General features: G+C 37.2%; 3 protein-coding genes and 1 long non-coding RNA gene across 4 annotated transcripts; 1 reads left to right on the top strand and 3 right to left on the bottom strand.

The window, feature by feature from the left end:
- Positions 1–3,485, top strand: LOC108338211 (probable amino acid permease 7). The gene is made up of 7 exons (XM_017574964.2): positions 1–420; positions 567–803; positions 1,521–1,614; positions 1,827–2,041; positions 2,130–2,263; positions 2,342–2,563; positions 2,781–3,485. The coding sequence occupies exons 1-7, from the start codon at positions 291–293 to the stop codon at positions 3,180–3,182; spliced, it is 1,434 nt and encodes a 477-aa protein (XP_017430453.1). The 5' UTR covers positions 1–290; the 3' UTR covers positions 3,183–3,485.
- Positions 3,486–3,780: 295 nt separating this feature from the next.
- Positions 3,781–7,207, bottom strand: LOC108338212 (nuclear transcription factor Y subunit A-1). Its single transcript, XM_017574965.2, has 6 exons — positions 6,913–7,207; positions 6,548–6,619; positions 5,518–5,805; positions 5,242–5,354; positions 4,634–4,798; positions 3,781–4,530 (listed from the first exon to the last, which is right to left on the bottom strand). Exons 3-6 carry the CDS (start codon positions 5,786–5,788, stop codon positions 4,177–4,179), a joined length of 903 nt encoding a protein of 300 aa, XP_017430454.1. The 5' UTR covers positions 5,789–5,805; positions 6,548–6,619; positions 6,913–7,207; the 3' UTR covers positions 3,781–4,176.
- A 5,231-nt stretch (positions 7,208–12,438) lies between these two features.
- Positions 12,439–13,682, bottom strand: LOC128197737 (probable starch synthase 4, chloroplastic/amyloplastic). Its single transcript, XM_052880245.1, has 3 exons — positions 13,494–13,682; positions 13,343–13,414; positions 12,439–12,708 (listed from the first exon to the last, which is right to left on the bottom strand). The coding sequence occupies exons 1-3, from the start codon at positions 13,533–13,535 to the stop codon at positions 12,466–12,468; spliced, it is 357 nt and encodes a 118-aa protein (XP_052736205.1). The 5' UTR covers positions 13,536–13,682; the 3' UTR covers positions 12,439–12,465.
- A 139-nt stretch (positions 13,683–13,821) lies between these two features.
- Positions 13,822–14,277, bottom strand: LOC128197736 (uncharacterized). Its single transcript, XR_008250449.1, has 3 exons — positions 14,194–14,277; positions 14,025–14,100; positions 13,822–13,952 (listed from the first exon to the last, which is right to left on the bottom strand). It is a non-coding gene; the product is annotated as an uncharacterized LOC128197736 (long non-coding RNA).
- Between the last annotated feature and the right edge of the window lie 970 nt (positions 14,278–15,247).

Below are 15,247 nucleotides of genomic sequence, written 5' to 3'. Positions count from 1 at the left end.
ACCTCAAACCACAAATAAGACTCGTGTACGGCTCTCATAGTATGGGACCATCTTCAATAAAACAACCACAATAACCATAGGAGAAAAAAAGCAAGCTTTTTTATTTGGCTGACAAGTATCATCTACCTTAATCTGCATTAGTTGAGTGCAGTTCTTTTGTCTCAATGCTTCCTTTCCAAATGAGCTTTTGACCCTTTTGCTCAGCCCATTCTGTCTAACACAGCAAGAGAAAAATCAATTTTTTTCCCTCTCACTGTTCTATCTAAGGTCCTGTCCCAGGAATTGACCAGATGGAGAATGAGGCACATAGCATGTCATCTGATATAGGAATAGGTGTGAATGAGAAGATGGTTGAGGCACTTGAGTCAAGTGACAACATCCCATTGTTGCTCACCAACTCTAGCTCTCTCAAAAGGACAGGTTTGTGTTGTGGGTCATCCTAAATGTTTAGTGCAAAAGTGAATGGTCATCTATCTATTTCATCCTGCTATTGTTAACTAACATGTGCCTATTTTTTGTGAATGTGATGAACTGGAATGGATTGAATTTGACTTTGTGAACTAAAGGGACGGTGTGGACAGCAGTGGCACATATAGTGACTGGGGTGATAGGATCGGGAGTGCTGTCTCTGCCATGGAGCACTGCACAGCTTGGTTGGTTTGCAGGACCACTCTCAATCATTCTCATAGCTTCCATCACTCTGTTCTCTTCTTTTCTTCTATGCAATACTTATCGCCATCCCCATCCTGAACATGGTCCGAATAGGAGTGCCTCCTACCTCGATGTTGTCCATCTGCATTTAGGTAACAATTCCTTTTCTACTTTCTTGAATAGTATAACATGCGGTACCACCAAGTGTCTGATCTGAGTGATAATGAGATTGGTTCATTAAGTATGTGATCAGGGGTTTGAATCCTGACTCGATTATGGAAAAAATCTAGTTGGCTGAGGACAACTTAGTTTTGAGTGTTTTCAGATCTACCAAAAAAATTAATGACCAAGGATATTCCTTATAATCATGCATTACCTTTGTGTTTGGAAAAAAAATCTGGTTGAGGGACAGAAACTTATCTTTGAACGGTGATGAGCTTGAATTTTTTGTCTTCTTTACATGAACTACGTGTTGTATAGATTTGATTAGAGATAAATTCAATGTTAATTTCACAATGATGAGATTATAGGGATTTAGGCAGGGAAGGAGGAAAAGAGTATAGAAACTAAATATGCTGAAATTGATATTGATTTGATGTGATATGGGTTTATTTACCATTTAGTGGTGATGAGCTCGGTTCATCTAAGCATGTGGTTAGGAGTTTGAATCCTTACTCTTGTGTGTGGAAAAATCTAATTGAGAACTCACTTTTGAGTGTTTCCAAATCTCCCAAAAGAACTTAGCCTCGATGAACAACCAAGGATATTCCTTACAATAATGCATTACAACAAAAAATTGCATCTTGTTACCACATTGTTATTGGAAAGAATGCTATTTATATGACAAAATCGTCTTTGAACGTTTGCAGGAATAAGTAATGGGCGGCTCAGTGGCCTTCTTGTGAATATAAGTTTGTATGGTTTTGCAATTGCCTTCGTCATTACAACAGCTATCAGCTTAAGGTGTGTTGATGACTTATCATACTGATTTCTCTCTTGTCATGAAATTTTTTTTTCTTTGCTATTCTTTCCCTCTGTTTATCTATGGATGCTACCTGTTCCGAAACAAGATTTTCTCAATGGTAATCCACTAAGGAAACATGTATCTGCCCTAAGAAGAACACTATATGATTGGCTCTGTTAATTTGGACTGCTGTTTGTGTTTGTGGCTGCAGAACAATCCAACATTCATTTTGTTACCACAACAAAGGGAGTGAAGCATCATGTGAATTTGCAGATGCATATTACATGCTGCTTTTTGGCGTTATCCAAATTATTCTCTCACAGATACCCAACTTCCATAACATCGAATGGTTGTCGGTTGTTGCTGCAATTATGTCCTTTACTTATTCTTTCATAGGAATGGGGCTTTCCATTGCACAAATCATAGGTATGATGGGAGCCTTAGCTTAGGCCCACCATAAGTATTAGTTTTGATCAGATAAATGTGTATAATTTTCTGACAAAACTTTGCTCAGAGAAAGGACATGCTGAAGGTAGCATTGGAGGAATCAGTACCTCCAGTGGAACTGAAAAGTTATGGCTGGTTTCTCAAGCACTTGGTGACATATCATTCTCATTTCCGTTCTCAACAATTATTATGGAAATACAGGTACATAACTTACAAACTCACTCACGAGACTCTAACTTTTCCTGTAAAGGCTGATATAATTTGCTGTAATTATTGAAGGATACTTTGAAATCACCTCCACCTGAAAACCAAACCATGAAGAAGGCCTCAGTAATTGCAGTCACTGTCACAACATTTATGTACCTCAGTTGTGGAGGTGCTGGATATGCTGCCTTTGGTGATAATACACCAGGAAACCTTTTAACAGGGTTTGAATCCTCTTACTGGCTTGTGAGCTTTGCTAACGTCTGTATAGTGGTTCACCTAGTTGGTTCATATCAGGTACATTGATTATAGAGATACCCTGTCAATTTTTTTGGGTGCTCCTTTTTAATATTTCTTCAATTCCTGTATTATGCATAACCTGTCTTGGGGTAGCTTGTTATAAAATCATCATATAGTGTAAACATTTTGCCAGTTATGATATTTGTAGCATGTTTGCTGTCACTGATCTTCTATGATAGAATGCATGTTCATCTTCTACTTTCTTTTGCTGCAGGTGTATTGCCAGCCACTTTTTGCCACTGTTGAGAGTTGGTTCCGTTTTAATTTCCCGGATAGTGAATTTATGAATCACACATATATCTTGAAACTCCCGTTGCTACCAGCCTTTGAACTTAATTTTCTCAGCCTGTCTTTCAGAACTGCTTATGTTGCATCAACAGTTGTGATTGCAATGGTCTTTCCCTACTTCAACCAGATTTTGGGGGTTCTGGGTAGCATGATTTTTTGGCCATTGACCATATATTTTCCTGTGGAAATCTATTTGAATCAATCCTCTACTGTACCATGGACGACTAAGTGGGTCCTGCTTCGGACTTTCAGTATTTTTGGCTTTGTTTTTGGATTGTTCACTCTCACTGGATGTATTAAAGGAATAGTAGCTCAAAAAATTGGCTGAGAAGCTGAGACCTCTTCAGGTACTGGGGCTAAAGAAAGTAGTTTCTTTTGTACTTTGAAGGCCCCAAAATGATTCATTCACACAGTTAGTGTCTTGGAACCATGACATGAAGATTTGACAACTTGTATTTTTTTTTTTCTCTCGGTAAATTAGACTTGAAACATGAATTTGAGATCTGAACTGTCCTGCCTTTATTCATCAACAATGCATTGACTGTAAAATGCAAAGAATAGAGAAGACTGTACTGAATCTGGTTGACATGCAGATTCTCTGATATTTTCAGTGGGATCAGTGGTTCTGTAATTGGTCACCTTTTGATATAAAATAATAATAATAATAATGCTAGGAACGTTGATGAATGAAAACGTTGCAGTTCAGGAATCCCAACATTGTACATAGCTTTATGGTGTGATTTTGTTGCCAAAGCTTAATGTCATATGAGAAGTGCAAAACATTCAAGGCAAAATGAACTTGGACGATTTCATGATGCATTCGCTTTTTATGACCCAATAGCCATTACAAGTTTTGTTGACGAGACAAGTTTTTAACTTTTTAGTTGATCACACAAAAAAACGATGAAATGACAAAATGCTACTCGTATAAGAATACAACTGTGCACTTAAACTAATATGATGTCTCAAACTCAACATTAACAACCAAGCGGAGATAACATGAAATAAAGCCGCCAGAAAGTGAATCCGAAGAAACAGTTTGTTCCTTAAAGTCTTCTAATCCGTTGGCTTGACTTTCCTAACTGCTTAACATTGTACAAAATAGAAAACAAAATAGAGAATATAACGAAGGATTGGTTGAGTTCAACAAGACAAACATCATGGTCCAATCAATCATTCTTCTCCCCATATGATGACCAGCATAAACACAGCCAAGAATGATTTGCCGCTCGGCATGCAAATTGCCAATGTTTATGGTATTCGACTCAAACAACTACTTCCCTCAATTATACACCAACCTCACCATCAACCGACGCAGTGATTTACTGAATAGCAAGACGCCTCTGTGAGCTTTGCTCAGAGGAGATGCTTCCTCGTTGTTGACCTGAACAGTCTCCCTCCTCTACTCTCTCACCGGAGTGCAAACAGAACGCAGATGATGACTGCAAAACATTTGCGTAGTTGTGTTTTTCAAATCTCTCATGCACTTCAGAGGGTACTGGTCCCAACCCAGATGAACTAACTGACTGTGGCAATGAAACTGGACCTGCTGCACCCGTATCCTTTTCCTTGTTCGTGTGTTTTGAAGCTTCGACCTCAGTTTTCTTTGCAAAACGCCCTCCGTTACCTCTTGCTCTTCTCATAGCATGCTGATGACGAGATTCATGAAGATATGGCTGCGAAGAAACTCTGGTTAGCATACCCAAAGGGGGAAATTAAATACAGAACTTTAGAGTAAGAAACATGCATACAGAAGCATTAACCAGTGCTCATTTGTACCTTTCTGACTTTTATTAATTTCTTTTCAAGCTCTGCTTTAGCTCGAGCCTGTCTTCGTCTCAGAATTCCTTGGTACTGTTTGGCATTCACATAAACAGGCTCTTGAGCCATCTCAAGCGGCAAAGCCATTCTGGCATGAGGCATTCCTATAAAAGGAGCATATCCCTAATAGGAAAAAAATATAATAAGGTTATTTATCATCGCAATGATATCCTCCAAATACCACCATAGTTTGAAACACAAAATAGACCAAATAGCGATTTTATCATATAGCAAGAATCTATCCTTCAGGGTTATGCACAAATTACATTCTCACCAAAATGATTTATGAGATTTGCAAAACAATGAGTTTGGAAAGTTTGTATGATGTTAGAACACTAACTAGTCTGACATCGAACTGTTGGTAGTAACATAGTAAGGATTTGAAGCACGTGCTTAGAATTTGAAGCATACTAGGATCCATCACAAAAGCATGCAAAGGATCTATAATTTTTCCAATTATAGAATTTTCACCATACACGAGTAAGAACAGCAAAACTTAATGCTATTAAACATAGTCATAAAGCTATGATCTTTGTGATAAAAAATATGATGAGAGCAAGGCTTACAAATGAATGGCCAATAAGTTCCAGTTGTGGAGCATGTGGAAGGCAGTCATCACGCCTAGAAGGTGCAGATGATGAAGAACGCAGCATGGCTTGGTGGTCTTGTCCATAATTTCCTGCCAAGAAAAGAATAGTATTCCAGTAAGCTTGTACCGCTTGGAAATAAAGAAAAAAAAATCACATCAACATAATTTCAGGCATTGTATATACAAGCACATGCTTTCTTTCCTGATTTCAATGTCTGTATTTTTTTTTTCTTTACAATACAATCTATAGCACCTGATTGATTAGGAGCAGTGGGTTGCGATTCTTTGGTGGCATCATCATCTTCCTCATTCATCTCATTGTTGGACAAAGATTGACCTTCACTGGATTCAGAATCGGCATTAGGGCGTTCAAGTGATGATGAATTTGATGCATTCACCCCTGACATTGCTTTCGGAGCAGAATTGTAATGAATACCTCTCCACCAGGGTTCAGAATAAACAGTGTTAGGCGTAAAGGAATGTGGATTTGACCTCGGCTTAGCAGTTTCAGATTTTGATTGCATGCCGTATCTCCAGATCCCTACAAAAGTATATTGAACATGAAAATTATATTCCTCATGCTAAAACAAAGGCAAGATAAATAAGAATGGATAAATAAGGTATTTGTGAAACAGATTCACATGATCAAATGAAAACTATAGCCATAGTTGTCTAGAAACATTGAAGTGCTGGCAAAATTTGACAAGCATGATATCAAAGCACAATTCACAGCTTTGTTAATGACTGAAAGGCTTAATGAAGTCAATTTATGTACCAAATACAATTGAGCTCACAAGAAACATGGTAACAAGTGAAATAAGACAAACAACTGTGTCGTTACCTGTGATGATAACTATGGGGAAGGTTTATTTATGGCTTCCCCGAGCTGATTTTTATTTTTTACAAATAGATCACTAATCACAAAAGTGCAGCGAATGTGTGAAGTAAGAGCATTAACTTGATACAACAAGAAAATGCAAGCACTCTTTTTAGGGTAATGACAAATGCTCAAGACTGATTCATATAATTGAAAGGTTAGGAAAACAGTAGATTTCCAACAATGTAAATACTAAAAACCAGTGCAACCGCTTAAAATGAAGATTGATATAGTAAAGCCACATAAAAGCATTTCAAAGCTTCATATATGAATAAAATTATAACATCGTGTACAAGTTAAAATAAATTGAAATACCCCCACTCAAAGCTATTAAAAATCATCATGAAAAGACAATACTTGTTAAGGCAAACAGATGCTTAAAACAAAGCTTTTATTTTGCTCTTACTTGATCTTCAGCAGGAGCTAAGGAAAGCTAAAGTCTTTGAACTCTTAATCAGTGCCCGGCAACCAAATGCCCCTACAAAACAAAAACATGACATTCAGCAACATTGGTGTCTGCCTTATTTAGTCACAAAAACCAAACAGTAACAGGGGATAGTAACAGGGGATATTCCAACATGCAAACTTATATATCAGTCTAACAAGCAGATAAACACTAGTTAATGAGGTAGATTTCATAGAATATCATCAAAATTTGAAGGTTTAGCTGATCTTACTGCATGCAATAAAATCCCAATTCTACCTCATTAACAACCAAAAACAATTTCCCTCCCACATAAAATGCCACAGAAAAAAAGGTCTAGGTGATACCTTGACAGAATTCACACATGCAGACACAGAATCCTTACATTCAGATCACACAAAGACTGCCTTAATCAAAAGCAAGCAAAAGAATCACCCCCCAAAACCCTAATCCTCAAAAGTCCCTCAAAGAGAAGGAATCAGAATTAGACCAAATTCCCCTGTTGATCAAGGAAATTGGGAAGGTGAGAGACAAATGAAAGAACTATCCTGTCTCTAGAATGTGGGGTGGTGTATGTTGATATCTCACTTGAGTTGTTGTTATAATAAGAAGATAAAGAAATTAGTGAGAAACAATAACAGAGTTAAAATGAAAATAAAAAAATGTTAACAACATTAAAAAGTTTAGTCCAGTGTTGGGGTTTAAATTTCAAGTGACATACGATGATGACGTCAACATCACGCAGGAGGAGGGGACACGTGTATTGGAGAGGGAGGGAAAAGGAGAAAACTGGTAGGGAGTGAGAGGGGTGGGTGAGGATATCAAAGCCTCGGAGGAAGGAAAAAGAAACAAAATTTCTGGGGCACGTGACACGCACTTGAGTAGCAGAATCCGGTGAACGCGTGGCCTGAGAGTGGGACCCACGCCGTCCGAGAATTGACAGCAAAGTTAACCACGTGTCCTTTTTTTAGTTTCCTCGGATGAATTATTGATTCTCCACCATAAAAATAAAATTAATTTTATTTCTTTACTTAAAAAAATGGGAAAAGGTAAGCCTTACCTGCCAGTGAGGAGTGAGGAGGACACGTATTACCACTTCACAGCTCATAGACATTTCAATTTTCTCACTCCAAAGCCCTATATATATTGCTTCAAAAAAGTGACAGCACTTTTTAAGGTGCTGTTTAGAGACACGTAAGATATAAAAAGTCAATTATACTCAAATAAAAATTTAATTTAAATTTCTCTAACTTGAAATAAACTATAGTAAACAAAACAAAAATAAAATAATGAGAATGAATGGAAGATGCAAATATGGTAATTTCATAATTTCATATGCACAATTTTGAACAAATAAATTATGTTATCGTCAAATTTATAATAAATATATTTTATAATAATATAAATTTGTATTTAACTATTGAGATAATAATATTTAAGTCTAACACAATACATCATGTAAGGGTGGGAGATTGTGACAGTTGGGCCTTATGTTGAGACAGCCAGGTCCATAAGGCTAAAGGCACTAAGACCTTAGGAAGGGATCTTTCAAAAATCAGAGTTCCTTATCTCAGCTTTCCATTCTCTTTCTAAAAGTTCAGCTCTTCTTTTCTCTGCCTTCTCTCTACCATTCCCTCACATTCTCCCGTTGCATGTTGGTCTAGGTGGTGCTCAAGTGACCACGGCGCAAAGAGCTTCGCAACCATCCGATTAGATTCTCGTTCTACCGTGGGTAAGTCGTTTCCCTTTTTCCTCCTCTTTTGGGAACCTAGGGCATGTAATTAGAAACCTTCTCCTTTAATTTCTTGTCAAACTTAGCTCTAAAGAGTTGTTCTATCACCCATTGGGTGGTTTGTAGGGTTTGGTTGAGTTCTCTTTGAGTTAGGCGCTGTTGAATCAAGTTGTGAGGTTAGCTGTGAAACCCTAAGGTTAGGGGAGCTATAATACTTCTTTAAATTGCTTGTATGAAATGTATGTATATTGGATTCTGAATTGGTGCACTGTTTGGAGTTGTATTTTGCGTTTTAAGTATGTTGTAATGTATGTATTGATACGTGAAATCCATGAAACTGTGTTGAGCTGTTTGGAATTGATTTGGATGGGTTTGAATTGCTATAATTGACCAATTGGAAGTGTAAGACCCATGAAAAATATTTATAATAGTAAATTTTAGCATTTTATTAGTAATAATAATTTTAATGGATAGAAAAATATAAATTTTGGATATAAAATTATAGTAATTTTATAAGGAGAGGTTAAAATTTTTGATAACTTATTTAGTATTTTTTTTTTAAGAAAATCGAATAGTAAAAGTGAATAGTGAATAGTAAAAATAAATTCTTATCATGAAAGAAATTAGGATTCCTTAGCATGGAAGAAATTAGGATTTCTTAGTATGGAAGAAATAGGGATCAGATTTAATAAGTAAATGATTAAAATATTATTTTTTAAATAATATTAAAATATTAAAATAATAAATAATATTAAAATATTAATGAATAGTAAATTTTTTTAACCTATAAATAGCCATAGGAGGGAAGGGTATTTTGCACCAAGAAAAGAGGAATCAAGTGAGAGCTTGAGAAATAGAGAAGAAAGAGTTAGAGAGAAATTTTTAGTTGCAAGAAGAGTAGAGGTTCTGAAGGGTTTCGGGGGAAACAAATTCGCAGCAGGAGATTAAGTCTGGAATAGAGGTAGGGGAGCTAAATTTTCTAAGCTTTTTATATTATGATTTAGTACTGTTTTATTACTATTCATGTCTTGAAATTATGTATGAATATTGTTAATGCTTACTGTATGTTTATCTATATTGATATTCGGTGTAAATATTATATGCTGTTGTTTTGAATCTGTTAATAAGAAATTTGTTAAAAACTAGTTGAGGAACACTTTGGCTAAGGAAAGACTTGGTACTTAAGTTGTCCATTGTGACGCACCTCTCTTTCCTGGAAGTCTACTCGACAGGTTTTTAACTTAAATCTTGTGTACAGATTATGTACTGTTAAATTATCATGTAATATATCTTGTTGGAATATATTCAGTTTGTATGATTCCTGAAATGATTGAAGTTTATTTGATTTAAATTTATGCATCTAAACATGTATGAGTATTACGGGAAAATGTCGTAAGGGTATAATATGAGTCGAGGAATGTGAGTATGGTATGAGTCTCGCGGAGAGATTCTGTAATGTCATGGTATGTGTATGAGGATTATGGGTAGATTTCGTAATGGTATAATATGAGTTAAGGAATGTGAGCATGGTATGAGTTTCGTGGAGAGATTCTGTAATGTCATGGTATGTGCGTATATGTTGATGTTGAGGGTCATGAAGTTGGAGGTTATCCTGATACTCTAATAATCATTCAGTCTCAAGTAGAGAATGATGAATTATGTGGTGAGAGGGGCAGGAGGTCCTGGTCTATGTGCCGGTTTAGGACATAGTGAGGGGACTAACCTTGTGAATGGTATGGAGGGCAGAATGTCCTGGTCTATGTGCCGGTTTAGGACATAGTGAGGGGACTAACCTTGTGAATCGTATGGAGGGCAGAATGTCCTGGTCTATGTGCCGGTTTTGGACATAGTGAGGGGACTAAGAATGACATCACAAGTGAAAAACCTTCCGTTGTATCGCTCATCAACATATCGTTGGGATAAGTGCCTATTGAATATTGTGGGGATAAGTGCCTATTGAATATCGTGGGGATAAGTGTCTATTGGGTATTGTGGAATGAGTGTTAAGTATTGTGGGATGAGTGTTTATTGGGTATTATGGAATGAATGTCTATTGAGTATTATGGTATTTATTGGGTATTGTGGGACGAGTGTCTAATAGGAATTGTGGTACGATGGTATGAGGGTGTTTGACATAATTATTATATGATGTTTGTATCGAAGTAATTATGCATGTCTTATAAATGATTTGTTGCATGGTAGCTCACCCTACTTGTTTGTGTTTTATGTTTGGGTATGTGCGATGATCGTATAATTCGTTATACGGGAGCAGATGAAGGAATGTCGCCTCACATAGTACCAAGGAAAGGGAGGAGTAGAAGAACTATAATTAGAATCTTTTTACATGTATAAACTTATATCAACTAGGAAATTTTAAAGGGTGAGATTACGGAATGTTACCGTAAATGTAATGTTAATTATCAAGTGTGAAAAGTTGGGATGTTACATTAATGTGAGAATTTGGGATGTTACAGGAAGTGATTTAAGTGTGAAATCTGGTATATTTTTGGTTGGATAGAAATTTGGAGTTTTGTGGTTTTTAGGTCACTTTGAGAGGAAGTGAGGTAGTGATTTTGGGCATTTGAGATCTAAAGCATGATTGGGCTGTTGAGGCAGTCTTAACCACTGTATTGTGACTTGTTTGAGTCACTAAATTGATCAAAATAGGTGCAAAGTAGTAGAATTGGATTTGGGTACCTAAGTTGTGGCAATTGGTGTTTTAGAGTTGAATTTGAGTTTTGATCACTTTAGAATGGTAGTAGGAATGTTTAGAATCATTTAGATAAGTCCAATTAAATATAAAACAAGAATTAAGGGTGTTAGAAGTTAGTAAAAATGGCTAGAAATGGTACTCTGGAGCGTTCGGCCTTATTCTGCTTTGAGTGGTCGGTCTCTTTAGCCTTACCAGTTCAAACCATTCGGTCATAGGTAGCGTTCGGTCTTGATGGTGCTCGGTCTTGATATCGTTCGGTCTTAGTGGTACGTGGTCTAAATAGCGTTCGGTCAAAGCTCATAACGTTCGGCCAAAGCCCTAAGTGCTCGGCCAAAGCTCATAGTGTTCGGTTCCAGCCTCTTTTGCTCTTATTTTGGGTTGAATTAAGTGTGTGGGATAATTGCAATGCATAGTATGATGTGATAATGTGATTATATTACAAGTATGTGAGTATGTGAAACATGTTTGGTGGTTAAAAGTATGTGCTTGTACTAGTATGGTTGATGGACGTAATTCCATGAATCTCAAAGGGATGTCACATGGTGGTGCCCTATAGTGTTGGACGTAATTCCATGATCTTCCAGAAGAAAATTCATGGTGGTGCCCTAGTAATGTTTAGAATGATTTGCATGGTAGCTCAGTCTTGGGGTTTTCTTGACGCTCCAATGGTGTTTCATTCTCAAGTAGAGAGGATTGATTCATGTGGTGAGGAGTAGCAGGAGGTCCTAGTCTTGGGTGCTTCCAGTATGGCCCAAGGTGAGTGATAACGGACTAACCTCGTGAGTATCGTAAGGTGAAACTCATTGGAAATGGCTTTGCAAAGCAGTAGAGGCCACCACGAGTGCATAACTCGCCATAGCTCGGCAATCATTCTAGTCCGGACAAGTCAAGTTTAAAGTGCAAGAAGTTATGTTTGTATGGCCCAGTATATCTATCTTTATTTGTATATTGTGTGTGACTGTTATAACATGATTTTTATATCTAGCTCACCCTTGCTTGTGTGTTTGTGTTTGCTTGGGTATGTTTTTCTTTTGCAATGATCATCCACTTGGATGTGAGCAGAGATGGATGAGGTGCCTCTAGAGCAAGCCTTGGAGGAAGATGATGATGCTGCTTAGTCTCCTTAGGATTCTCTTAGTATTTCTTGTATTTCGAAATACTTTAGTACGCTTAAGTTTTAATTTTTCTGACTCATTTTAAGATGACTGTAATCCTATTTAATCTCGATTGCTTTCCCATATTATCCATGATGACGCCTTCAAATTTCAATTACAAGTTCGGAGATCTAGTACCAACTTGAAAGAAGATTGTTATTCAAATTGATTAATTTTAAACAGTACAGCGGTCTCTATAAATAGAGAACTTAACCCTACAGTAATAATTACAAAGAGATCTCTATAATCTTCTGAAAACCTATAACAACTTCTAGTACCTTCCAGTAAAACATTTAATATTCTACCAACTACCATTTAATATTCTACCAATTACCAATGGCCTCCTAATATCTGCAGATGAAAGACCTAGTTTCCTTCTCAAGGCTTGCTTATTCTCTACTTTCCCGTGCAGATCAGTTGCATTGTACTGGACTGGAAGAAATTCATCAGTGGCAGGATTCCATGCATCAGTATCAATACCATTAAGAATGCCAATGAACTTTCTGGAGTGGGAAGAGAGTGTTGAATGGAGACCATGTCCTCCCTGCATTTTTATTGGAACAACTTTTTTAAGACTGAAAAATTAGGAAGAGCACTAGTTTAAAGTTAAATAACGTTGAGAATGAATTGTATGTCTCTCTATCGTTTTCTTAATATATAGAAAAACAGAAAAATCCTCGTAAAATTAAATGCAAATAATTTCCAAACCATGCCAATTTGCAAATTGGATCAGCTAACTAAGTTCCCTTCTGTTAGACAGGTAATAATAACAAATTCCAAATGATGATACAAAGACATAGGCTAGAATCCTACATTATTATTAGTAGCATAGCCCTTTTTATTCTTGTTGAGAACAAAATTTACAGAAAGCTTAAGTTGTTAGGTGGAGCACACCTGCACTTGAAAGCTACTTGGGCTTGAAAAATGAACAAAATAAAATCTCCCCAAATCAAATTCTAAAGTTGATTTGAGACGCAGAAGTTGTAAAATCAAATTCTAAAGACTCAATATGTCATGGTCAAGAACCAACTCCCTTGAAAAACATTACGTGGAGACATCTATATGTTTGTGCCAACGTGTGTTGTTGCCTTATTATTTATATTAATTAATTAAAGACAAAAGATATTTTGGTAGAACTAGAAAATACATACTGCACTAGAACAAGAAATAAACCATACCTCTGCAGTTCTCACTTCTTGGGCATAAGTAGGTGAAACTGTTGTCACAATGTTTGAGAAAACAATCCCACCCTGATCATGAAAGGAAAATCTCTATTACCTATATTTATTGAAGATATATAATATGATCAGTAATATTTTATGAACTTACCTTGACAGAATTAACTCTATCCCGTGCTGAGTTGTCTTGCATTTTATCTGATTGGTTTAGATTCTGGCTAACAAGACCACATGAGTCTAACTCTGAAGCTGCTGCAGTCCCCTGATACTCAAAGTTGTGGCATGTAAAGCATATCCTAGCTGAATTTAATCCTTTATGTACAAATATCTCCCAGTACAGAGGAGCCTAGCAAAGAAACAGATATGCCATACTATTAGTAACTGAAAGAGCAAAAATATGCTAGAAAGAACTATACAGCTCATACAATAAATGTTGTCTGCCAATCATGGCAATGAATGATATTTGGCTTCTTGCCAGCTTGTAGAAGAAACTCAAGAGCAGCACGGCTAAAAAATGAAAATCGTCTGAAATCATCATGCTCGCCATAAAATTTTCCTCTCCAAAAGAACTTAGAAGGATGCTGGGGCTCAATAAAATAAACAGGAAGACCTGCACAGTCAAAGTGAAGTTACTGAACCAGTAAAAGACAATCAATTAAAACAAAAATATCTAATAAAATACCTACAACACTGCCAACCCAGATTTTACTTTTGTATAATTGGTGATCAAAGTATGATTCTATCTCCACGCTCAAAGCCTGAATGAATAATCACATTATTTCAAGTAGTGCAGGATACCAACTACCAAGACTATCAACACGTTCAATTATTTTCTTAATGAAATGGCATACCCGTAAGTTGCAGACACGATCATATTGCTTACAATCATATTTGGGAAGCACAATTTCAACAAGGTGTCCTTTCTTTTGCAGTGCAGGTCTACACAAATCATACATATGACTTACCAACACATGACAGTATATGACAATAGTTCACTTATAAAGCAAATTAACTACATAATATAAAATTAAATAAATAGCAAGTCAGTAGTTTACAGTGAATAAGCAATACACACCATATCAACATCAATGGTCGCTACACTATTCCAGCTAACACTATTCCAGTAACAAAAATGCTTGTTTGCACGGACTGAACAACAAATCCATACATGTTATTCTAATTCTATCAAAAACTGAATTCATTATGTTACACACCAGTTTCAATAGTGTTAACGCACATGCTAATCATAAAATCCAAACTGTTACACACCAGTTACAGTGCCACAAAAACAAAAAATGCTTCAGAATCATGAAACAAATGCTACAATATCAATTAAGAATCAAGTCTCTCAAACAACAAGTGGATCACAAAATTAAAGCATTGATACATCGATTACTATTTTAATTTCAACTGAAGAAGGGATCTTCACTCAATGAAGGAAAGACTAAAAATACGTACTGCTTGAGTATCAAAATAGAGCACGCTCGTTTTGAAGGCCAAACTGCAAGTGGCCAAAGACCTAGCCGACGCGGAGATTCCGACGATGCTGAGAACAAGGCCGCGACAGCGGCGCATCCCACGGCAGAGAGGCTGGACGAAGCCGAGCCAGCCGGAGGCGGAGAGCGCGTGGCGGGAGGAGGTGCGTGCGGCGGAGGAGGCCGAGGAAGAGCCCCATGACGGTGTCTGCGATCTCCTCGGTGCGCGAGGTGTCGACGTGGACGAGGCGAAGGCCGAGGTCAGCGGCAATGGCAGAGTCGACGGCGCGGTCGGCAGAGTCCACGGTGCGGTCGACGGAGCCAGACGATGAGGTGGTAGGAACGGAGGCGGCTCTGGGTGGCGCGGGAGGTAGGCGAGGGAGTGCGGGAGAGTTTTAAGGAAGACAAAATTTGGGAGAATGGGAGAGAA

Source organism: Vigna angularis, chromosome 7 (assembly GCF_016808095.1).
Source record: "Vigna angularis cultivar LongXiaoDou No.4 chromosome 7, ASM1680809v1, whole genome shotgun sequence".
NCBI lineage: Eukaryota > Viridiplantae > Streptophyta > Magnoliopsida > Fabales > Fabaceae > Vigna > Vigna angularis.
This window is presented reverse-complemented; position numbering and strand designations above follow the sequence as displayed.

What these genes read in the sequence shown, in the direction of transcription:
- LOC128197737 (XM_052880245.1), bottom strand. Translation starts at nt 13,535, where the DNA reads ATGCAAGACAACTCAGCACGGGATAGAGTTAATTCTGTCAAG. An exon ending in ATAGAGTTAATTCTGTCAAG is followed by an intron (nt 13,415 to 13,493) that starts GTAAGTTCATAA and finishes TTTCATGATCAG; the next exon opens with GGTGGGATTGTTTTCTCAAA. An exon ending in AAGAAGTGAGAACTGCAGAG is followed by an intron (nt 12,709 to 13,342) that starts GTATGGTTTATT and finishes ATAAAAATGCAG; the next exon opens with GGAGGACATGGTCTCCATTC.
- LOC108338212 (XM_017574965.2), bottom strand. Translation starts at nt 5,788, where the DNA reads ATGCAATCAAAATCTGAAACTGCTAAGCCGAGGTCAAATCCACATTCC. An exon ending in AACTTATTGGCCATTCATTT is followed by an intron (nt 4,799 to 5,241) that starts GTAAGCCTTGCT and finishes TTTTCCTATTAG; the next exon opens with GGATATGCTCCTTTTATAGG. An exon ending in AATTAATAAAAGTCAGAAAG is followed by an intron (nt 4,531 to 4,633) that starts GTACAAATGAGC and finishes GTTTCTTCGCAG; the next exon opens with CCATATCTTCATGAATCTCG.
- LOC108338211 (XM_017574964.2), top strand. Translation starts at nt 291, where the DNA reads ATGGAGAATGAGGCACATAGCATGTCATCTGATATAGGAATAGGTGTG. An exon ending in TAGCTCTCTCAAAAGGACAG is followed by an intron (nt 421 to 566) that starts GTTTGTGTTGTG and finishes TGTGAACTAAAG; the next exon opens with GGACGGTGTGGACAGCAGTG. An exon ending in TTCCATTGCACAAATCATAG is followed by an intron (nt 2,042 to 2,129) that starts GTATGATGGGAG and finishes AACTTTGCTCAG; the next exon opens with AGAAAGGACATGCTGAAGGT.